The following is a 25,324-nucleotide window of genomic DNA, read 5'->3' on the forward strand; positions in this document are numbered from 1 at the left end:
TCCACTGTGCAGTTAATTTTGCACAGAGTGGCCCCAATCCTCGTATTCTGGGGTCCCTCGGTGGCTGTCTCGACTCCTCCCTGCAAGATCTAACCCCCCTCTGGGAAGCGCTCTCCCAAGGGGGTTAGCTTGCAGGCGTGCTCCCGTGTGATACAGTCAGCGGCCATAGCCGCCAAGTGTATCACTCGGCCCCGGCACACCATGTCATTGATTTCATTGACAGCAGCGGGAGCCAATGGCTGCGCTGCTATCAAATCAACCAATGAAGAGCCTGTAAGAGCTGAGGGAAAGCAACGCAAGATCGCACCCACAGAGATTCGTGGCTCAGGTAAGTAAAACGGGGGCTTGTGGGGGGCCGGAGAGTGCAAGGTGTTTTTTCACCTTAATACACAGGATGCATTAAGGTGAAAAAACATGATGCTTTACAACCCCTTTAAGTTTTTGGTTGTAACATGACTTAAAGTGGAACATTTCAAGGGGTATGAATACTCTTTCCAGGCACTGTAGGTTCTGAGGTTCTTTTTTTAAAAGTGATAAATACATTTCATAGAAATGCAAAAGAGCATGTATTAGTGGCATGAATGATTTACAACCTAGTACCTTAAATTAAAGAAACAACACAAAGCTGCCCATTATCCTCTTTTATGTTTAATATAGTATTTGAAGCCCAGAAAATATAATTTTGTGATATCTTAGATTCTAAAACAAAAAAAAATATTATGATGTTTCCCAAGTGAAATGCTTCTAAAATAATTAACCCACTGAACACCCTTCAACCTAACATCGTATTGAAAATTATGTTCAAGTATCAGCCGATAAAACTGAATTATAAAGTCGCTGATTTAGTTTGAGAGCCAGACCATTTTCAGAAGAAAATGTCAGCAATGGCATCTTCATTAGTACACGTTTCCTTGCAGGATAAAGATTTGAAAATTCTATTTCATACATTTCTAACTTCCTATAGAAAGCTCCCTAGAATCACTTTATGAAAGTTTTACCTCCAGAGGAGCTCAGAGGATATCAAGCATAAAACCAATCAATGTCACAGCTATAGTTCATTATGCCTTTAGTTTTGTAGGCAGTTTTAATAAAGTATGTTGCCAAGAGTCCAAAATATATTATAACAATACCAATTTGCTTAATGTTCTTTAAAAATCTAATAAAGAACTATTAGGAGCAGCTAAAGAAAACATTTTAGGTTCATGCATAGGGTCTGAACATTTGGTTATCTATTTGAAATGAATAAGAAGGCCTTCCCTGCTATTGGTAATAGAGGATAATGTTGACTGCATATATTTTAGACACTGCTGTTTTTTTATACCTTGTCCTAGATGGTGGAACACCACATATGTATGCCCTATTGTTAAGTGCCTGTAGAATTGTATCTGTACTACTTTTGTACATTGTCTACATTTTTCTACATTTTGAAAGAAATGAATAAGCAGCTTTATTTTGCTTTTTTTATACAATGTTAAATTTTTTACAGCAAACATTTTACACAAGAACATTTGTTTTGGTATGTAAAGAAATCCAGGGTGAATAATACTGGTTCCCCTATTGTATGTTTAAATCTATGATTCATGACTAGGCGCTGATACAGATTGAAACTAACACTGATCATATTTATGCAGTTATGGTCCTCTTACATGTATCTGAAGTCGGGCAACCAGGGGCTGATTAAATGATTTCGCAATCCCATCACAGGTGGGAATCATGTGAAAGATCTATAAATTGCGTGATATTGCATGACTAACTATTCCATTCTGTCAGTCTAGAAATAGATCAAAAATGCACATAAAGTATTTTTTTTTCTATTGTACAGTGAATGTCAATGCACCACACATGTTTATATGCAATTATATGCTTTTATAGGACACATGTAAATACGTGTAATAATTTGAAATGTTATACTTTGCACTATGCATTTGGATGCCTAAACATTTAAACCCAGCAAACTTGATCTGGGAAGCTTAAAGTTTATTATACCACCCAGATAATTTGAATAAACCAAATGCAGGTGGCCAGTGTGAATGTAGCAGGACCATTGCTGTAAATGTGAATGGTCCCTAAAAGTCATGATAGATAGATGAGTGATGAGTAGGGATGAGCTGAGCTGCTCTTGTTTCAGTCTGAGTCGAGTTCAGCGAATTTCAAAGAAATTTGGATGCAAAACCTGAACCCCATTAAAATCAATGGAAGTTGAATCTGTCAAATCCAAATTGCCCATTTTCTGGGCTAATGGGCAAAGGGCTGTAAAGAAAAACATCATAGAGGGCACTACCCTAGGAAACCTGTACCAATTAAAAAAAAAAAATGAAGGAAAATTTAATTTGGCCAGGAGCAGTGATTCCTTTTTTTTTTTGGGGGGGGGGGGGGGGTGAAAGCATTAATTTTATATGTCATAAATTCTGTTTCAAACAGACAATATGAAGATGTTAGCATTTCTATACAAAATTTGTATGGCTAGATTAGAATTTTAACAAGTTCACTGCTTGATAAAAGTGCTGCAGTAGGAGGAGTAAGGAGTTAAAGGCAAGTATCCCATCATTACAAACAGAAAGCCAGCCAGCCTATAACACAAAATGGAAGAGCGAGCATTTGTGCTTTCTAGTTGGCTTTCTTGGAAGGCATATTTGAGTTCAATATTGATATGAACATCAATGCATATGGTCCAGTTTTTTATTTGCAATAAGTTTTTATTGAAGTTTAACCACTTGCAGACCGGACCAATTTGCTGGTCAAAGACCAGACCCCTTTTTGCGATTCGGCACTGCGTCGATTTAACTGACAATTGCGCCAAACAAAATTGACGTCCTTTTTTTCCCACAAATAGAGCTTTCTTTTGGTGGTATTTGATCACCCCTGTGGTTTTTATTTTTTGCGCTATAACCAAAAATAGAGCGACAATTTTGAAAAAAACGCATTATTTTTTACTTTTTGTTATAATAAATATCCCCCAAAAATATATAAAAAAACATTTTTTTCCCTCAGTTTAGGCCAATACGTATTCTTCTACATATTTTTGGTAAAAAAAATCGCAATATTGATTGTTTTGCGCAAAAGTTATAGCGTTTAAAAAATAGGGATAGTTTTATAGCATTTTTATTAATAATTTTTTATTATTTTTTTTTTACTAGTAATGGCGGTGATCAGCGATTTTTATTGTGACTGCGACATTGTGGGGGACCCATCGGACATTTTTGACACATTTTTGGGACCATATATAAATGCAGTGATTCCTGTGTAAATGACACTGGCAGTGAAAGGGTTAACCAGTGGGTGGCAGTGCAGGGGTTAAGTGTTCCTAGGGGTGTGTTACTAACTGTGGGGGGGTTGGGCTTTCATTTAGTGAACACTGATCTCTGCTCCAATCACATGGAGCAGAGATCAGCGTCACTAGTTGCTAGGCAGAATGGAGAAATGTTGTTTACACAGCATTTCCTCCATTCGGCCGCTCCGTGAGACGATCGCGGGGATGCCCTCGGCGATCGAGTCCGCGGGTCCCGCGACCGGACTCACGGGGGTCCCGACCAGTGCGGGAGTGCGCCGCCGCCGGCGCGCTCCCGATGGCAGGACGGCATTGAATATTGGACGTACCTGTACGCCAATATGCCTGCCCGTGCCATTCTGTCGACGTACATCGTCGTGCGCTGGTCGGAAAGTGGTTAACATGAAGATATGCATATACATACACAAATACAACATTTCGGTTTATGGTGTATAATAACATGGGTCAACCTATATGCATTATAAAGAAAAAAAGAAAAGACGGTTCCGCAGTACATCACCCGACAAATCCGGTTGTCAGGGGACTTACATGGACATTCCATTTACTTAACAAGTTCCCCATTATGAAGAGGAGGCCTCCCCTCTGGCACCCCTAGTGGGTACTCGCTGTGCCTAGTGAGGGAAAACCTCCTTCTTCCCCTGGTTCGGCAATCTCTATCCCGCAATGTTAAGCATCACCATCAAATCCGTAAGACTCCAAAGCGGATGTCGTGTATTGGTGCATATTTTATATACGTCCACCATGTAGGTGTTGCACTATAAATCAACAAAGTTATTTCAACGTGTTGTTGCTCGTCATGTAAACCATAACATCCATCGAGCAAGACGCCATACAGGCAAGAGAAGAAAAACGTACAATAAATGAAGAAGAATAATGGATGTTTAACATAAAAGAAGGTTAATAAGTAAAAATTATAACCCAAAGTAAAATAAAATAATAGATAGTAAATTAAAAAAGAAAAAGAAAAAAAGAAAGAAAAGCCATAATTTCGGAACCGTAACACAGTTTTGCTTATACTATCCTTTAAGTCTTGAGCATTATTGAGTTAGAATCATATCAGTTTTGTGTTATTAAACCAGTCGGTCCACGGTTTCCAGTTCATTTTAGCTATGAGAAGTTTACCCTGGGTTGAAGCAAACATGGTTTCATACATGGCATGGGTGTCAGTGGTCATAATGACTTCCTTTAACGTTGGTGCATTATGATCTTTCCAGTGTCGTGTTAGAACCAGTTTGGTGCTTAGACGTAGGTGGGATACAATCGTTCTAGTGGGTTTGGGAATCAGATCTATGTTTAAGGATAAAATGGCCAGTTCCGGGTTAATGGGGATGTAGGTCTTTGTTATTTGTGAGCATATATGAAATACTTTGCCCCAGAGTATTTGTATTTTTGGACATTTCCAGAGAATATGATACAAGGTGCCAGCATGGTTACAATGTCTCCAGCAGAGTGGGGAGGTATTGGGAGCAAATTTGGAGACCCTATAAGGGGTAAGGTACCAACGTCGTAATATTTTTTGTGTCATATCCCATAAATTAATACATTTGGTGGAGGCGTAGGTTGTTTGCAGTGCCGTTCGCCATTGGTCTACCGTGAACGTTTTACCTAAGTCTTTTTCCCATGCATTAATATTAGGGGTCTTGCTGAATGTTAACTTATCATCAAGGGTATTATAGAATAGGGAGATCCCCTTTATAGTGGTAGAGGGCTTAGTAAGATATAAAGCAATCCTCCAGGGGAGTTGTATATCTGGAAGGTTATTAGAGTGGAGAAGGTGTTTAATTTGAATATATCTGTATTTATCAGACTCCTCTAGGCCATATTCAATTTGTAATGCTCGGAACGTCTTTATTGCTGGTCCTATCCTAATGTCATCAATGTAAGTGATACCCTTCTCCCGCCAATGAGATATTTGCAAGTTGGGGATGAGCCCAGCAAGACTGCCAATAGAAATTTTTAATTGAGAGGTAGGGATTGTAAAGGTTTGGTTAGGGAGTAACTTCCAAGCCCGTAGAGATGCTATTATGGAGGGAGCCAGAGGTTTGATGTGGGAAGTGTTGGCTGTGTTTGTCAGTAAGTAGTCATATAGACTGGTGTTGGGGATTTGGCTTTCTTCAAGTTCCCGCCATCTTGTTAAGGGTGAATCAGGGAACCATGCCCTCAATTGTGCTAGGATTGAGGCTATGCAATAATCATGAATCTGAACATTCCCCCCCCCCCCCCCCCCCCGGCTGTTCTTGATGATATTGAACTATTAAAGGCCCACCTAGCTTTCTTCCCTTTCCATAGGAAGTTGTTTATGGTAGATTGCACCTTGGTGAAATAGTATTTGGGGACAGGGATGGGAAGAGACCTAAATAAATAAAGCATTTGTGGCAGTATTATCATTTTTATTGCTGCTAATCGACCTGACCAGATAAGTTCAGTTTTATCTAGAGCTTGTAATTTAGATGGCAAAGATTAAAAAAAGGGAATGTAATTGCTAGTGTATAAATCCTTAGTAGGGGAGGTCAGGGTGATCACCAAGTACCCTATGCTGTTCTCGCTCCATTTGTAAGGAAACCGTGCACTGATTCTCGTCTGCATACCTCTATCCACTCCCATCCCCAATATATAAGATTTACTCTCATTAACTTTATAATAAGACAATGCATTAAACATTTTTAGAGTATCATGTACCGAAGCCAGAGATTTTTCCGGATTTGTGAGCATTAAAATAATGTCATCTGCGAACAAACTAATCGTCTGTTCAGAGTTCTGGACCTTAAACCCAGTAATATTGGGGTGGGACCTGATAAATGCCGCTAGGGGTTCTAAGATTAAGTTAAAAATTAGTGGGGAGAGAGGGCACCCCTGTCGTGTCCCATTAGTTATTAGGAAGGGGTTGGAGAGCACACCCGAGGTGTATACCGTGGCTGAGGGATTCGAGTATAAAGCCATTATGGCCGATAGAATCGTACCGGAGAAGGCAAATTTGCTCAGAACTTTACTTAAATATCCCCAGTGAACTCTATCAAAGGCATTCTCTGCATCCAGAGCTAGGAGCAGAGAAGGCCTTTGTCCGGCTCCAGCCAAATGGATGATGTTCGTCAGTCTCCTCGTAGCATCCGAGGTCTGATGTCCCTTCGTAAACCCAGTTTGGTCGGGGTGTATCAAGCAAGGTAGAATATCTATTAACCGGTTTGCTATTAATTTGGCATAAAGTTTCACATCTGTGTTCAATAAAGATATGGGTCGAAAATTGGCTGGAGTGTCCGGCAGTTTCCCCGGCTTCGGCAAAGTCACTATGACAGCGCTCAGCATTTCATGTGGGAAGGAGGAGGAGGACGCGGCATTATTAAATAATTAAGTCAGATGAGGTAACAGATGTAGTTTGAATAACTTGTAGTATTCCCCAGAGAAGCCGTCGGGGCCTGGGGACTTTGAACTGGGGAGTGAGTCTATTGTCTTGAGAGTTTTCTTCTAAGGTAAAAGGTGTATTGAGTCGTTCTAAGTGTTGTGGGGAAAGTGTGGGCAGAGATATTTGCTGTAGAAAGTCATTGATTAGGGTGGGTGTAGGCTGGATAGTATCAGTGTTATCCTTTAAGTTGTAAAGGGAACTATAGTAAGCACTAAATGCGTTGGCAATGTCCTGAGGATGGTGCAATTTTCTTTTGTCTACGGGATGAAGGATGTATGGGATTTTTGATTTTTGTCTATGTCCTTTGATTTGGTTTGCGAGTAGTTTCCCAGCCCTGTTACCCTGTGTGTAGTATGTCATTTTAAGCCTTTTTGTCTGTTTTTCAAAAGATTCCATTAGGAGGAGTCTCAGATCATGTCTCAGTCTATTTATTTTATCAGTCAAAAATTGGGATGTGTTCTGTTTATTTTTGGATTCTAAGTCACAAATCTTGTCTGTAATTTTGCGTAGTCTCTGCTGCCGCTGCCTCCTCGCTCTAGCCCCTAGTTTAATGAATACCCCTAATGTATGCCTTATGGGCATTCCAAAGTACAAATCTATTAGGCATCGAAGGCTCATTAAGGGAAAAAAAACTCCTTCAAGTGGTTTTTGAGCTGTTCTTGTTTGCGAACGCATTGCATCAGCGTAGGTCTGAGGCTTGGACTGACTCGGGGATACCTCTAATCTTGAGGTTGTTCCTCCTGGACCTGTCTTCAATGTCTGCCAGTTTATCTCTCAGAAATAGAAAAAAGAAAGAACTGCGCTAACCACGAATACCCAAAGTTAGTAGGGTATATATATGTGCCAGACCCACAATATGGGTCTTAATATCTTAATGTCTCTAAGACCACCTCCAAACTATAGTGCAAACCATATGCAAATGAGTGCAATTTAGATACAAAAACAAACCATAAATGCGTGTCAATGATGTAAATTCCCCAAACACAATATGAGTATATCAAACTCAGTGCATATACCCCTAAAAAATAAATAAATAATAAAAAATAGAATATGAAAAAATGTTTGCAATTTTTACATAAATAAACTATCAAAAAAAAGTTGTATTTAGAGACACTCTATATAATGTCCATATAATCATATATCAAAAAATAATAGTAGAATGTCCATATAATAAACGAACACCAGTGAAGTAAAACTTCAAGTGAAGTACAGCAGTGAGGAACAAACTTCAAACAGCTGAGTTGTAAGTACACAAATTAAAACTCTTCTCCAGAGATATAATGTGCTTTTCCCATCACCGAATGAGTGAATTGGCTCCTTACCAGATCCAAGCGACCCCCCGTTACAGAGGGTCACCACAAGCGACAGTAGTCAAAGGATATCCGGATAGCGATTCCTCCTCAGGCGATCCCGAATCTTTCACGCGATAGGGTTATGGCTGTTATTCCACATATCACTCCCAACTCAACGTGGTATCACATAGGGAAAAACACAGGCTCCAGATAGTGTAAAACCAAAAGACTTTAATTTGCAAAAACGAACGTATACACTTACATAAAAGACTTTAAAAGCAGGTTCAAAACAGAAGCGTGCACCGGCCGGATGCACGCCAACGCAGAGACCGACCCGTCCTTCCTGGTCCAAAAAGAACGAACACGACTGGGGTGACGTCGACACGTTCGCACCGCCCTACGCGTTTCGTAATAATTTACGTCGTCCAGGGGCACGGGCGGCGTGCGACGTCACCCCTTTTATAACCATCAACTTAGCCAAGCCTCGCTTTGGGTCAGCGGCCATCTTAGATGTCACTTGAGCATTAGGAATCACTGACCATAGGCCAAGCCTCACTATCAATCACGGACGTCAGACGTGCGCATCCGCAACGAACGTCCTATGATTGTTGACCATACCTCGTTTCCGTACGAACGTCGTATGGTCACAAACCAAGCCTCACTTCCAGGTAATGACCCTATTGGGAGAAAGACGTGGCAAATGCCCTCATTTTAAAATACCCTTCCTATGTCCAAAAACAGGGCATAGTGTAGGTCAGAAAGGAGGGTAAACTAAAATGAAAAATCAATAAAAAAGAGTAATAATAGATTATAATAAAATAAAACAAAAATAAAATGAAGTAAAATATCACAAATTGGTATAGAGATACACCAAAAATTATACGTTTCTTGATGTATTTATATGTCCAACAAATTCAATAAAAACTGGGGCTACTGTAAACATATATTTCAAATACCTTACTGACTCGCGTATTCCCCAGGGCATCCCAAACAAATGTCAAGGAATGCACTTAAGCATGAATCCCCAAATCTAGAGGGCCGCCAAACCCAAAGCCAGACCTGCCATCCAAAAGGGGCCAAAAAAAGAGAAAAAACAGGGATATGTTCTACAATAATATGTACCAAAAAACAGCAAGAAAAAGTACAGTAGAATGGTATTTCACAGTAACTGATACAAGAACCGTGGTGAGAAGCATTACCCACGTCTGATGTTACCTATATGTTCGTTCAGCCTGACGCGGAGTGCCCTCTTGGTCCGCCCTATATACTGGAGGCCAGTATATAGGGCGGACCAAGAGGGCACTCCGCGTCAGGCTGAACGAACATATAGGTAACATCAGACGTGGGTTTGACAAACACCCTGTGTCCAGACACTATGACCAGACACATAAGAGAGACCCATCAGGCACCCTATTTGTCGGTTTAGACAAATATAGGCCCCACTGGAGGGGAGGGTCCTTGGTTAGGGAAATATCCAAGCTCGAAATGGCCTGGATCCATAAATTAAAAACATATGTTCCTTTTGGCCTTAATGTGGACACCGATGTAAATGCCTTTATTAATAACTCTTGAGGTGATCTGTTTAATGTAATGCTTCTCACCACGGTTCTTGTATCAGTTACTGTGAAATACCATTCTACTGTACTTTTTCTTGCTGTTTTTTTGGTACATATTATTGTAGAACATATCCCTGTTTTTTCTCTTTTTTTGGCCCCTTTTGGATGGCAGGTCTGGCTTTGGGTTTGGCGGCCCTCTAGATTTGGGGATTCATGCTTAAGTGCATTCCTTGACATTTGTTTGGGATGCCCTGGGGAATACGCGAGTCAGTAAGGTATTTGAAATATATGTTTACAGTAGCCCCAGTTTTTATTGAATTTGTTGGACATATAAATACATCAAGAAATGTATAATTTTTGGTGTATCTCTATACCAATTTGTGATATTTTACTTCATTTTATTTTTGTTTTATTTTATTATAATCTATTATTACTCTTTTTTATTGATTTTTCATTTTAGTTTACCCTCCTTTCTGACCTACACTATGCCCTGTTTTTGGACATAGGAAGGGTATTTTAAAATGAGGGCATTTGCCACGTCTTTCTCCCAATAGGGTCATTACCTGGAAGTGAGGCTTGGTTTGTGACCATACGACGTTCGTACGGAAACGAGGTATGGTCAACAATCATAGGACGTTCGTTGCGGATGCGCACGTCTGACGTCCGTGATTGATAGTGAGGCTTGGCCTATGGTCAGTGATTCCTAATGCTCAAGTGACATCTAAGATGGCCGCTGACCCAAAGCGAGGCTTGGCTAAGTTGATGGTTATAAAAGGGGTGACGTCGCACGCCGCCCGTGCCCCTGGACGACGTAAATTATTACGAAACGCGTAGGGCGGTGCGAACGTGTCGACGTCACCCCAGTCGTGTTCGTTCTTTTTGGACCAGGAAGGACGGGTCGGTCTCTGCGTTGGCGTGCATCCGGCCGGTGCACGCTTCTGTTTTGAACCTGCTTTTAAAGTCTTTTATGTAAGTGTATACGTTCGTTTTTGCAAATTAAAGTCTTTTGGTTTTACACTATCTGGAGCCTGTGTTTTTCCCTATGTGATACCACGTTGAGTTGGGAGTGATATGTGGAATAACAGCCATAACCCTATCGCGTGAAAGATTCGGGATCGCCTGAGGAGGAATCGCTATCCGGATATCCTTTGACTACTGTCGCTTGTGGTGACCCTCTGTAACGGGGGGTCGCTTGGATCTGGTAAGGAGCCAATTCACTCATTCGGTGATGGGAAAAGCACATTATATCTCTGGAGAAGAGTTTTAATTTGTGTACTTACAACTCAGCTGTTTGAAGTTTGTTCCTCACTGCTGTACTTCACTTGAAGTTTTACTTCACTGGTCTTCGTTTATTATATGGACATTCTACTATTATTTTTTGATATATGATTATATGGACATTATATAGAGTGTCTCTAAATACAACTTTTTTTCGATAGTTTATTTATGTAAAAATTGCAAACATTTTTTCATATTCTATTTTTTATTATTTATTTATTTTTTAGGGGTATATGCACTGAGTTTGATATACTCATATTGTGTTTGGGGAATTTACATCATTGACACGCATTTATGGTTTGTTTTTGTATCTAAATTGCACTCATTTGCATATGGTTTGCACTATAGTTTGGAGGTGGTCTTAGAGACATTAAGATATTAAGACCCATATTGTGGGTCTGGCACATATATATACCCTACTCACTTTGGGTATTCGTGGTTAGCGCAGTTCTTTCTTTTTTCTATTTCTGTTTGGTGTATTCTTGGTATACATTTGAATTGCAGCTTCCGTTCAATACCATTTGTATTCCGTAGCGCAGTTTTTTCCCTTTTTTCGTTCCAGTTTATCTCTCACCCAGGTTGATTCCCCCTCCTGTTCCTCGTGGGCATCCACTAGGTCATTTATGGTGGATGTGAATTCCCCCATCTTGCCTTCTAGGTGATCCACTCTGTCTTCCACTACCTTTACTTCCCCGCTGAGTCTATTCATACAGCTCATCATATCCGCTTGAAGCGTGCTCCTCAGTGAGACTAACATGTCTTTGAGTACTGTGTCCAGCACAGGCTGGTTCGTAGTGGGATAATTAGTTATAGAGTCATGGAGTTCCCTGGTGTCATCCTCAGAATCCACCGCCGGGGTCAGCGCGGGGCTGCATCCAGTGCCATCTAGCTTTAGTTTTGCTTTAGCTGGGCTCCCCGAGGGAGAGGATGCTGGTGGGGAGGTCTGGTCACTATAAGAGTCCTGATTTCAAGGGGATGAGGTGCTGGTGAACTGTTTCAGTTGGCTCTTAGTGATCAATGAGGGTGGAGGGTCAGCGCCATCTTGCCTACCTCCATGTTGCGGCTGTAGGAAGTAGTCCGTTAGCCGTTGTGGTTTCGACGAGCCTTTTTGTTTGCCCACCATGCTCTATAGATGTGCCCCTCTTGAAACGCCAGGTGCAGGTGTCCAAAAATGGGGTCCTGATAGCTGCTTGTCACCGTTATATCCGCGGGGAAGCAGGAGCTTTGGAATCAAGCTTCCATTCGGTTACGCTGCAGGCCACGCCCCCCCATATGGTCCAGTTTTATCAATCATCTGAAATAATTCAAAGATTTGAGTGAAAACAAGTAGGCAAAGGCCATAGCACACCGGATGGCAGAGAGCAGTGATTTATTTTTATTTTATTTTTCAAAACAATGACAACTACAAAGGAAAATTGCTAGAAAATTTAATTTCCCTTGTGGCTTTTTTTTTGTTTGTTTTTTAAGGCACACAGACCCCCTCCAAAGGTCCCCTAAAAAGAGTCTGCTATGAATTTCAGGAGGGTAACCTACACACACACACACACACACACACACACACACTCAAAAATAAATAAAAAATGTGTTAGGTTTGGGGTTAGGTTAGGTTTTTCTCTCAGAGAATTCATACCAGACCCTTCCTTGTATGAGGGGGAATCTCATGAAAAAAGCAAAACAACAAAAATTGCATTAGGACCATCTGAAAATACTAGACGATTCATCTGAGCGTACAGCTTGGTTAGTCAGGAAAGTAGGGGGATAAACTTGAAGCCCCCCCCCCCCTCACCATACCAGATTCAGATAAGCACCAGGGTGCTTATCTGAATCTGGAGGCCCCCTTTAAAAATTAGAGGTCCCAAGGTACTGACCTCCCCCCACCCCCCATGTTAATGCGTAAGGGGAATATATTACTCCTACGCATTCACACAAAAAATAACATGTAACCTAGAAATAAAGACACCTAAAGGTTTCACAAGTCTGTTATTAAAAAAAAATGCCCCTTGCTGTAAATCTATCATCAATCTTGATGCCTGCTAGCTTGCCAAAATTAAAAACCTAAATGGAACTGGCGCACATACTGATACAAACAGTACTGCTCGCTTAATTAATGTCATTAGCTATATACGGTAAGTGGTGGGATAGTAGTGACATTATTGACTAAATATGGCCAGTGACTATATTTTAACAGTGATGTCACTGTGATCACTTCTTATTTGCTTATGTGGCTGGGCATTCCCCCATCATGTATGCCAATGTGCTGGTGACTATGGTTGCTAGGGTCACAGTGGGTGCCAGCAGCTTTTTTAGGAACCCTTCACAGCAGGAAGCTGGGGCATATAGAAGCAGTAGAAATACCACTTCCATATATTATACTCGTTTTCTACCTTACAGAGGGCTGAACCATCTGCTCACCTATGATAAAGATTAGCAGGCTTAAATACTAATCTGTCCTTGAGAAACGGTGTCCAGCTCTCTTCAGTGTTGACCACATGCCTGAAGGTCTATTTGCTCAGGTACATGATCTCTGTTGAAAGGGACACTGTCTAAGCCTCCCCTTCTCGGGGAAGATCTTGGGGCAGCACGTTCCATAGAAAGGTAAGTATTTAGCCTTTTCTTTCACTCCTTAACCATCCTCATCCCCATTCATCCCTGTCAATATAGATGATAGCATTTAAGTATATGTCCACTTCCGATCATATTGAACTGTCTGAGTCTAAATGAAAGAAGAACCATAGGGAAAATGTATATTTTCCCATGCAGTGGGGGCTGTGCCTGCACTGCATGGGTTAACTGCTTGTTTTGTCTAGGGGAGAAAGGAAAAGCTATAATTACCTGATCATTTGATCCTCTCGAAAACTCTCTCCCCAACTTCCAGCAGTGGACTGTTCCTGCCATCTTCATGTCCAGAGGAGGTCTATGGGTGTGGTCATGTCAGGAACAGTCCATTACCATGACCGCTAGTGTGCCGGGGGGGGGGGGGGGGGGGGGGGGCTGCAAGAGAGGCAGGAACTGGTCTGGAGCTCATAGGATTGGCGGATTAGGTAAGTATATCTCCAGTCTCCTCACCCCAGACAAAAACAAGAAGTTAACCCATGCAATGCATGCACAGCCCCACTGTATGGGAAAATAAAAAAAATACTGGAATTCTTCATCTAAGTGTATACTGAATATAAAAATTGCACATTGTATTAAAATAAATAAAATGGTGTCTTTTATTTCAGATAAATCGTGGATGCACACCCCTGAAGCTTTATCAAAACACTTCATTGCATACAATGCTAAAGTAAGTACAATGTCAATTTATATCAATAGAGATAGTTGCAAGTCTATAACTTTAATAAAAAAAACATTGGTTGCTAGATAAATAAACAGGTTATGTGTAAAAGATAAGAAATGTACAAATAAAACTACAAAAAACTGTCATAATAAAGGTGCAATGATGAAAAGTTTGCTGTGATTTATTACTGGCACACTATTACCTTGTTTTAATCAAATCTCTAGCTATACAAGACATGGCTACTGGACCTAATGGGTATGCCATTCAGTTGTATTTCTTTAACATAACCTTGGAAATGTAAAGTGTATCTGAAATGTATTTATTTCTACTAAGGATGTTATTAATCTAGAAGCTCTTCAAATGTAGGTGTGAAATTGTTTGGAAGTGTTTCTTTTCAGAATATAATGCAGGCTGAAATATTCACAAGTGCTATAACATATCTGGGTGTTTGTGTTAATTACAGTATTTGATGCAGTAATCATACATATCTTCAAGCATTCCTAAAAAATTCCCTTGTGTACAATACACTTATTTTAACCACTTGCCGCCCGCCCTATAGGCAATTGACGGCTGCAAAGTGGTTGCATAATCCTCACCGGACGTCATATGACGTGATCAGGATTATGAGCCCCCGGGGGCGCGCATCGCGGCGATCGTTGTTGCGGGGTGTCAGTCTGACACCCGGCAACTATGATCTCGGTAAAGAGTCTCCGACGGAGACTCTTTACCACGTGATCAGCCGTGTCCAATCACGGCTGATCACAGTGTAAATGGGAAGAGCCGGTGATCGGCTTTCCCTCACTCGCGTCTGTCAGACGCGAGTAGAGGAGAGCTGATCGGCTGCTCCTCTGACAGGGGGGGGTCTGTGCTGATCGATTATCAGCACAGCCCCCCCGAGGACGCCCACACTGGACCACCAGGGATGCCACCAGACCACCAGGGAAAAGGTAATCCTCCCTAGACCACCAGGGATGCCAGTCAGCACAATGGATGCCAATCAGTGCCCATAATGGATGCCAATCAGTGCCCACAATGGGCATCACTGATTGGCATGCATTATTGTTTGGCACTGATTGGCATCCATTACTATAGTATAACACCAATGCCGCCTATGAGTGCCCACCTGTGCCGCCTATGAGTGCCCACCTGTGCCGCCTATGAGTGCCCACCTGTGCCGCCTATGAGTGCCCATCTGTGCCGCCCATCCATGCCCATCTGTGCCGCCCATCCATGCCAATCCATGCCAGCTATCAGTGCCAATTTGTGCCACCTATCAGTGTCCGTCCGTGTCGCCCATCCGTGTCGCCCATCCGTGCCGCCTATCAGTGCCACATATCAGTGTCCATCAATGCCACCTCATCAGTGCCACTTCATTGGTGCCCATCAGTGCCGCCTTATAAGTCCCCATCAGTGTAGCCCCATCAGTGCCCATCAGTGAAGGAGAAAACGTACTTATTTACAAAGTTTTGAAACTGAAACAAAAAAAACATTTTTTTTTTCAAAATTTTCGGTATTTTTTTTATTTGTAGCGCAAAAAATAAAAACCGTAGAGGTGATCAAATACCACCAAAAGAAAGCTCTATTTGTGGGAAAAAAAATGATAAAAATTTCATTTGGGTACAGTGTAGCATGACCGCGCAATTGTCATTCAAAGTGCGACAGTGCTGAAAGCTCAAAATTGGTCTGGGCAGGAAGGTGTTTAAGTGCCCTGTATTGAAGTGGTTAAATAGTTGTAAGCAAAATTGTTAGAGCAGGCAGTTGAGTCCACAGCTGCTTTGGGTGATGCCAGCAGTGATATTATGGCTGTTTTCAGATCTTTTGCCAACAAACAAAATAACTTCTCATACACAGCCAGCTTAAAGGCTAAGTTCAGCTTTTGAATAAAATTGACTATGCAGTCAAGGGGTCCCAGTAGGTTAAAAACACTGCAGCTTAGAAAAAAATGTATTTGTTTATATGCCATACCTGTAGACTGAGAGGCTTCCTAAAACTTGGTGAAACAATCCCAACTGTAAGAATTGAGTCATGCCCTGCCTAGAAAATGTATATCTTGGATGGAGATTATATCTGTCCCTGAAGATTTAAACACCTTCAACACTAACCACCTAATGGTATTAATACTTTATTTATTTATTTTTTTAAGTTTTGAAAAATCTTTATTGTCGAATAGGGAGTAACAATAAGACAAGATATCACCCACGCAGGGGTGTGTTGGAGTATAAAATAGGGAGAAGATACATGTCATACATTATCTCAGTACAAACAAACGAGAAATGGTCTCTCAACTTCATGTATGAATGGTTAGTAGGATAACTTAATGCACAAAGCATATTTGTGGTATACACTGCGAATCGCAAGATTTCAGATGTAGGTCGCCTGACTGCGCAGGCACCCTCAATGGGAACAAATGGTGCCACGAGCCATCAGGCGATACATTAACCACTTCAGGACCGCCGTATTGCCAATGTACGTCAGCACAATGGCACAGGCAGGCACAATCACGTAGATGTACGTGATTGCCTTCCAGCGGGTGGGGGGTCCAATCGGACCCCCTCCCGTTGGATACGACGGTCCGGTTCCCTCCAGGAGCGCTCCGTGATGAGGGGATGGCCGTTCGTTTTCGGCCACCCCCTCTGGATCGCTCCTGGCCAATGAGAAGCTTCCTCCCACTGTGTATTGTTTAAACAGGAAGGAGGAAGTGATGTCATTCTCCTCGGGGCGGTCTTTTTGACCGGACTACGAGGAGAAGAGTAAAAGTAAGTGTGCACCAACACTACACTGACATGTAGGTACACACAGGCACACAAACCCCCCCCGGTTCACCGCCAGGTTTTTATATCGCTAGGTACCCCGATATACTACCCAATAATGTTTTTAACCCCCTGATTGCCGCTAGTTAACCCTTTCACCCCCTTTTGCCAGTGTCACTAAGCGATCATTTTTCTGATCGCTGCATGTGTCGCTAGGTAGCTAGTTATTTTTTTAGGTTCACCGCCAGGTTTTTATAGCGCTAGGTACCCCGATATACTACCCAATAATGGTTTTAACCCCCTGATTGCCGCTAGTTAACCCTTTCACCCCCTTTTGCCAGTGTCACTAAGCGATCATTTTTCTGATCGCTGCATCAGTGTCGCTAGTGTCGCTAGGTAGCTAGTTATTTTTTTAGGTTCACCGCCAGGTTTTTATAGTGCTAGGTACCCCGATATACTACCCAATAATGGTTTTAACCCCCTGATTGCCGCTAGTTAACCCTTTCACCCCCTTTTGCCATTGTCACTAAGCGATCATTTTTCTGATCGCTGCATGTGTCGCTAGGTAGCTAGTTATTTTTTTAGGTTCACCGCCAGGTTTTTATAGCGCTAGGTACCCCGATATACTACCCAATAATGGTTTTAACCCCCTGATTGCCGCTAGTTAACCCTTTCACCCCCTTTTGCCAGTGTCACTAAGCGATCATTTTTCTGATCACTGCATCAGTGTCGCTAGTGTCGCTAGGTAGCTAGTTATTTTTTTAGGTTCACCGCCAGGTTTTTATAGCGCTAGGTACCCCGATATACTACCCAATAATGGTTTTAACCCCTTGATTGCTGCTAGTTTCACCCCCTTTCACCAGCGATCACAGTATAAGTGTCACTGGTGACGCTGGTTAGCCAGTTAGTTATTTAGGTTCCCCATCAGGTTTTTATATAGCGCCAGGGACCCCCATATACTACCTAATAAAAATTTGAACCCCCTGATTGCCCCTAGTTAACCCTTTCACCACTGATCACCGTATAAGTGTTACGGGTGACTCTGGTTAGTTTGTTTTTTATAGCATGAGGGCACCCACCATTTATTACCCAATAAAGGTTTAACCCCCTGATCACCCGGCGGGTGATATCAATTAGGTTTTAGGGTCAGGGTCTGCGTCGCCCCAGGCAGCGCTAGGTTAGTGCCAGTACCGCTAACACCCACACGCAAAGCATACACCTCCCGTAGTGCTATAGAATCTGAACAGATCAATATCTCATCTGATCAGATCTATACTAGCGTCCCCAGCAGTTTAGGGTTCCAAAAAAACGCATTGTTAGCGGGATCAGCCCAGATACCTGCTAGCACCTGCGTTTTGCCCCTCTGCCCAGCCCACCCAAGTGCAGTATCGATCGATCACTGTCACTTACAAAACACTAAACACATAACTGCAGCGATCGCAGAGTCAGGCCTGATCCCTGCCATCGCTAACAGGTTTTTTGGTAGCATTTTATATTTAAATCCGGAAGGCAGTGCTTGGTTTTCGGGGTCCCGTACGTGGCTAGGCTCCCAAAAAGTCCCCCACATGTGGTATCCCCGTACTCGGGAGAAGCAGCAGAATTTATTTTGGGGTGTAATTTGACTTCTGCCCATAGCATGTGTGAGCAATATATCATTTAGTGACAACTTTGTGCAAAAAAAAAAAAGTTTGTAATCTTCCCGCAACTTTTGGCAAAATATAAAATATTCCATGGACTCAACATGCCTCTCAGTAAATAGCTTGGGGTGTCTACTTTCCAAAATGGGGTCATTTGGGGGGGTTTTGTGCTATTTTGGCATTTTATGGCCTTCGAAACTGTGATAGGTAGTGAGGAGTTAAATCAAAAATTTGCACCCTTAGAAATCCTGAAGGTGGTGATTGGTTTTCGGGGTGCCGTGCACGACTAGACTCCCAAAAAGTCCCACACATGTGGTATCCCCGTACTCAGGAGAAGCAGCAGAATGTATTTTGGGATGTCATTTCACATATGCCCATAGCATGTGTGAGCAATATATCATTTAGTGACAACTTTGTGCAAAAAAAAAAAAGTTTGTAATATTCCCGCAACTTGTGGCAAAATATAAAATATTCCATGGACTCAACATGCCTCTCAGTAAATAGCTTGGGGTGTCTACTTTCCAAAATGGGGTCATTTGGGGGGGGGTTTGTGCTATTTTGGCATTTTATGGCCTTCGAAACTGTGATAGGTAGTGAGGAGTTAAATCAAAAATTTGCACCCTTAGAAATCCTGAAGGTGGTGATTGGTTTTCGGGGTGCCGTGCGCGACTAGACTCCCAAAAAGTCCCACACATGTGGTATCCCCATACTCGGGAGAAGTAGCGGAATATATTTTGGGGTGCAATTCCACATATAACTATGGCATGTGTGAGCAATATATCATTTAGTGACAACTTTTTGTAAAAAAAATTTTTTTTTTTTTTTGTTGTCATTATTCAATCCCTTAGGACAAAAAAAATAAATATTCAATGGGCTCAACATACCCATCAGCAATTTCCTTGGGGTGTCTACTTTCCAAAATGGGGTCATTTGGGGGGGATTTGTACTGCCCTGCCATTTTAGCACCTCAAGAAATGAGATCGGCAGTCATAAATTAAAAGCTGTGTAAATTCCAGAAAATGTACTGTAGTTTGTAGACGCTATAACTTTTGCGCAAACCAAAAAATATACGCTTATTGACATTTTTTTTACTAAAGACATGTGGCTGAATAAATTTTGCCCTCAATGTATGACTAAAATTTAGTTTATTCGATTTTTCTTATAACAAAAAGAAGAAAATATCTTTTTTTTCAAAATTTTCGCTTTTTTTCCATTTATATCGCAAAAAAAAAAATCGCAGAGGCAATCAAATACCATCAAAAGAAAGCTCTATTTGTGGGAAGAAAAGGACGCAAATTTCGTTTGGGTGCAATATTGCATGACCGCGCAATTACCAGTTAAAGCAGCGCAGTGCGAAATTGGAAAAAGACCTCTGGTCCTTAAGGTGTTTATTGGTCCGGGGCTGAAGTGGTTAAATAGTCGCTGAAAGACCAGTGTATACCGACGGATAGAAAAAAATTGGAACTCACAAACTTGTCAATTCAAAAACCTTTGTGACGTTCTCATCCATTAGTAATAGGGCAAGAAGCCCAACCTGTGGGGCGAGAGCTGTGAGATTGCTCTAAGAGTGGGCAGTAGCATATTCAAGTGGAAAACGGGAATATGTTACTGTCATAGCCCATATCCCCACCAGCTAGGGCTAGTGGGGATAGTGGGGAAGAGATAGAAAAGAAGGGAAGGGGAAAGACAGGTTAGAGTGAATTGTGGAAGTAAATGGGAAGGAGGGAGAGGCGGTGCAGGTGTGGCTTCATTGAAAGCTGGTCAGTGGGGTATGGTTATAGTCAGGAGGGCTGCCGGGAGAGAATGGCAGCTACAGGCCTATAGAGAGGTGCCGATATGATGGGCCCAGGGTTCCCAAATGCATTTAAAGATTTCAAGTTTGTCTAGGATAGTGTCAGACATTTTGAAAAACTAAAAAATGAAAGAGACAACGCCCCTTCACATAAAATGGGATGTTTTAATGAGACACTGCATCTACAAAAGAGGTCAGCACCAACAATTGAATATTATAAAAAATATACTTTAATTCATATTATGTAAAAACATATCCAAAATATACATAAAAAGCAAGTAGTAATGAAAACTCAAATGCTTCAGAATGCAATGTTAGCCGACATGTTTTGCAAGGCCGCTTCATCGGGGCTATGCATTTATGCAATAATATTCATCTATATTATATATAAAATATACAAAAATGTCATTAGAACAATATCAGTAAATACTTAATATACATATTGACAATTAAAATATAATTTGATGCAAAATATATGATATTTATAATTAATAAGGTGCTCACCAATTCCTCTAAAACATAGGGTGATCAGCTAACACCTCATTACCATTGTGAAGATATGAAAATATATGAAGCACATATCGTTACCTACTCAGAGTTCCCCTTCAATATAACAATGTATTTCTTAACAAAATGTTTCTGAATTCTTTTGGTATTGCAACACATGTATTGTTTGTGCCTTTTTTTCTCTCCGGATGGTATGAAATGTTCTGCCAATAAGATGATAAAATTTGCTGTTTATAAGTTAATTACTCCCTTGGTGTAATGAATCCTAAAACCCCGTACACACGAGCGGACTTTTCAACATCCAAAGTCCGCGGACTGAGTCCGTCAGACTATTCGATCGTGTGTGGGCTGCAACGGACTTTTGACTCGCCAAAGTCCGAAGGACTTTAGAATATGGAACATGCTTCAAATTTTTCCGAAGGAACTCCGCCGGACCCGGTCCCTTCGAAAAATTTGCTCGTGTGTATGCTATTCCGACGGACTAAAACCGACGCTAGGGCAGCTATTGGCTACTGGCTATGAACTTCCTTATTCGAATCCAGTCGTACGTCATCACATTCGAATCCGTCAGAGTTTAGTGTGATTGTGTGTGGCCAAGTCCGCTCAGCCGAAAAGTCCGTCAGAACTCCGTCGGAATTCCAGCAGAACTCCGACGGAACTCCTTCGGAAGTCTGTCAGACATAAGTCCTCTCGTGTGTACGGGGCTTTAGTCTGTCAAACTAACCTTTCACTTGTTGCTCTAGTTAGGTCATGATGACCATATGTAATATTGAAACAATTAGTAAGGAATGTATTGCGTATTTTGTAATTTGGGTATGTGCCCACCATACACTGTGTTATGATTTTCCTATAAAACGCTGTACCAATTTGTATTCTGTATCACATTCCCTTGGAAGATGTGATCCTCTGTACATTGCGTATTCTGAAGTAAAAATAGATTAAGATGAATGCAACTTGATTGGCGTAGATGTCCTTTATTTCAAGGCTATACTAAACATTGGTGACCCCGAAAAACTGTCTTATTATCTGCATCTCCACCACCGGCTCTGTACCCGCAACAGGAGGGACTATCAGCAAAGAGGCCTCAGGTAAGAAAATGTTATTTTCCCCACCTAGCACCGGTGTTGAGGTGCTAGGTGGGGTGCAGAAGGTAAACACATTTCCTTTGATTTTACTTGCATTCTGTCTATGTGTCATTACTGAGAATGTTAAAGGTACCAGTTAAACATTAGGCATGCAGAAATTTTTTAAGTACTTGCCTTTTCTTCTTACCACCAGAAATGACAATGTATATAGTTGTGTAATAAGGGATGTATATATGCAGGTACAACAATTTCTGTGAGTGAATAGAAGTTGGTGGATGTTGAATTTTTTTGTATGATTATTTTGTACATTTGTAGTACTAAGGCGGATAGGTTTGCCTTCAGCGGATAGCCACAAATGGGTGAATGACCTGCTGTATGTTCTCTGGAATAGGGAGTTGACATAGGGACTAGCCTATTGCCACTCAAAAAGGAGACGTCCTTCTGAGAGTAGAACAAAGTGAGATATCTCAAATTATGTACTGGGCTGCTGGTACACAGCCATAACGATAAACGGTGGAGCTCTCTGTCCCGGAGTTCCAAATTGTTGTCATTTCTAGAGGGAGTAGCAAGAAACAACGGAAATTATGGGAAATTTAATTGACAAAAACATTCTACCTGTCATGAATACCTTTGGGTTAACAAAAGATAGAGCAAAGAAATTATTGAAAATAGCAAAGGCAACACGGCTAAGTACTGCTAAATTATTACACCCGAGTGCTCCTATCATCAAAATGATGGTGAGTGGAGTCCCAGATGCCCTGAAACACCATGTAAAATGGTGTAAGATTAGTAAAAAGGAGTATAAAAGGGGATCCCTCTAAATAGTGGCCATCAGAGGGATCCCTCACTACACCTACAATTGATGCATTGTTTAATTTGCTTTTTAAAATGTCTGACTGTGGGGGGGTTGAATGTTTAGTGGCTTGGGAGGAAGTATCTAGAAAAGATGTAAAACCACCCCCCTACAAAATGTGCACAGAAATGTGCTGACCAATTCCTCTAAAACATAGAAAAAAGGAAAAAAAATACAGCGCTCCTAACGAAAAGGCTACTAAAGTTTGATACACACCAAAAGTATAAAGAAGAAAAAATTCTAGCTGCGCTAACGGTGATTGTCAAAGGTAGCGCATTGCGGTAGAGCGGACGGGATAGAAGTGTGTGAGGAGGAGGAGGGGGAATACCTGCCTTCTGAGCGCTCTGTGGACCCCGTACATAGGGCGGGGGCGCGCACTGCTCCAGTCTTGGTAGCTCCTAGATCATTTTCCATCTGAGATTCTTCCTGCGGAGGTACTTTTTGTAGCCATAATGAGCTAACTTCTAGACATGTTGGAAAGAGTCAACCTTTGAAACTGTGTGACCTAAAGACAAGACACCGACCAATGCAAAGTAGACCATGCCTTTGTGTGTGTGAATTTTTCCCGGCGTGATCCCGGTCTGAGTCTGATTGGTTGTTAAAGGACCACCTTGGAGACCCTGTCGTGGAATTGTGTGAGCAATCAAACGCTTGCTTTCTGGTAAGCGTGCATTGTTAGTGGTGTTCAGCACTGTTTGGTGGCTGAAGATTGTAAGTTTTTGTCACAATATTGATTGGACTTTTGTTTGAATTTATTCACTTTTGGATGCTGGGACATTTTTTTCACGATTCATTTGTATTCACATCTTTATTTGCACATTTATTATCTATATTTATTACCTAGTATATTTATATGAATTTTTTTATATATATTTATTTATTGATTCATTTCATTTTTTAGCAATATATTTGTTATTAATTTAATAATTCAGTGATTCACTTATCACCTTTTTAATGTTCAACCATTGGGATAATTCACATACTAATTGAAGTTTTGAGGTATAGGTGACAATCACCATTGGCGCAGCTTCAATTTTTTCTTCCTCTAAAACATAGGGTGCTCAGCTAACACCTCATTACCATGATGCCTCATCGCTGGGCACCGTAAGGGCCGATTCTCCCTGGAAGTCAGATCTAGTGAGGATAGCCAGTGAGGAAGTTGGATCGTGCTGCAAATAAATCTCAACTGGAGGTGATCTGGAGAATTAGATTGCATAACAAAAAAGTCAGGCATAAAAAAGCTAGCTAAAGCAGCTTCCCACTAAATGGCACAAATGTATAGATCAGGGGGTGGATAAATATTAAATATTAAAGAGGGGCTAATTTTAAAGTGGAGAGTGAGTATAGTAATATCAAAGTATTACAAAAAGTATATCTATACATATCATAAATATTGACACGAATAAAAAGAACACCATAACCAAGTGTGTTATAACGGGCCAATCCATACAAATGCCTCCAACACCAGGCAAATACTCGTCCCAGATATCTATAATACTAACTAGGACCCCCATCTCTTGCCCCCCCCCCCCCCCCCCCCGAAAAACACAATTTTATGAGCAACAAAAAGGGCTCACCAAATTTAATATGATCCAGAATAGCACCAGCAGCAGAGAAAAATAAGCAGTGCCAATGTGCGGAACCACACACAGAGCAGACAGATGCGTGTGTCGGCAGAGCACCACCATCTTATCTGCACTCGATCCCATCGGAAGTGATTTGTCAGATTGACCCCTGACATCACTTCCGGTCCGGGCCTCCCTGGATATACACATGTGCACCAACGGCAGCTACCATGGTGCACAAGTGTCATCACTACACGCTATGCAGTGCCAATCAAGGGAGAGAGGTGAAGCATATGGCACCTATTAGAGAAAATAATAATAATAACATCAAATAGAAAAAATGACAAAAACGATGAACAATCAATATAAACTAACTAGGATTATATAGTATAAAATGTTCTTATTAGATGCAAACAAATCAATAAATAAATATGCAAAGAGTCCACATCAAATGTCCATCATTGTCATATTATTTTGCCTGGAATGCTGGCGATGTGTGTAATCATGAAATTCCTGGTATCGGTCAGTACTCCATTCTATATCCTTACCATTGAACCAGTACTTGATCTCAGGATCATCCATACATTTGGAATTTCCAATTGATCGAGTGGTACTTTGGAAACCCTGGGCAAATAACTCAGGCGGGTAGATTTGGGTAAAGTTAATACAGACTGCAGGTGTTCTCATTGGAGCATTTGTAAACAGTAATTTATATATATATATATATATATATATATATATATATATATATATGTAACATTCTTTTACTTACATCACCAAAGTGTGTACTGTCCTCTATTTCAGCCGCAGTGCTAGGTATGCCTAACGAAGGTATAGTTTATGAGAAATAGGTGCATGCATGCATATCCAACAGTTAGTGATATTTAGTTTCTTGGCTGCTTGTAGGTGCATAGACACAAAAGAATTATGAAAAGGCTCTGCTAGCTTGGCATGATACTCGTGTGTCTCTCCTTAATGTTTGATCAGGATTTAAACTTGTTTCAAGTTGTAGCATCTCTTCCATTACAGTAGCATACAGAAGG

The 25,324-nt window shown here is 41.3% G+C and overlaps 1 protein-coding gene across 6 annotated transcripts in view; it reads left to right on the forward strand.

Annotated features, from left to right (window-relative positions):
• The window catches only part of GULP1 (GULP PTB domain containing engulfment adaptor 1), a 1,104,299-nt gene that overhangs the window by 722,129 nt on the left and 356,846 nt on the right, over positions 1-25,324 (forward strand). For all 6 annotated transcript variants that reach the window (XM_077448663.1, XM_077448664.1, XM_077448666.1 and 3 more), the window contains one exon: positions 14,037-14,098. In XM_077448663.1, coding sequence (XP_077304789.1) covers positions 14,037-14,098 — 62 coding nt within the window. The remainder of the gene's footprint in view (positions 1-14,036; positions 14,099-25,324) is intronic.

Source organism: Lithobates pipiens, unplaced genomic scaffold (assembly GCF_037356315.1).
Source record: "Lithobates pipiens isolate NorthernLeopardFrog02 unplaced genomic scaffold, aLitPip1_a1.2 Scaffold_22, whole genome shotgun sequence".
NCBI lineage: Eukaryota > Metazoa > Chordata > Amphibia > Anura > Ranidae > Lithobates > Lithobates pipiens.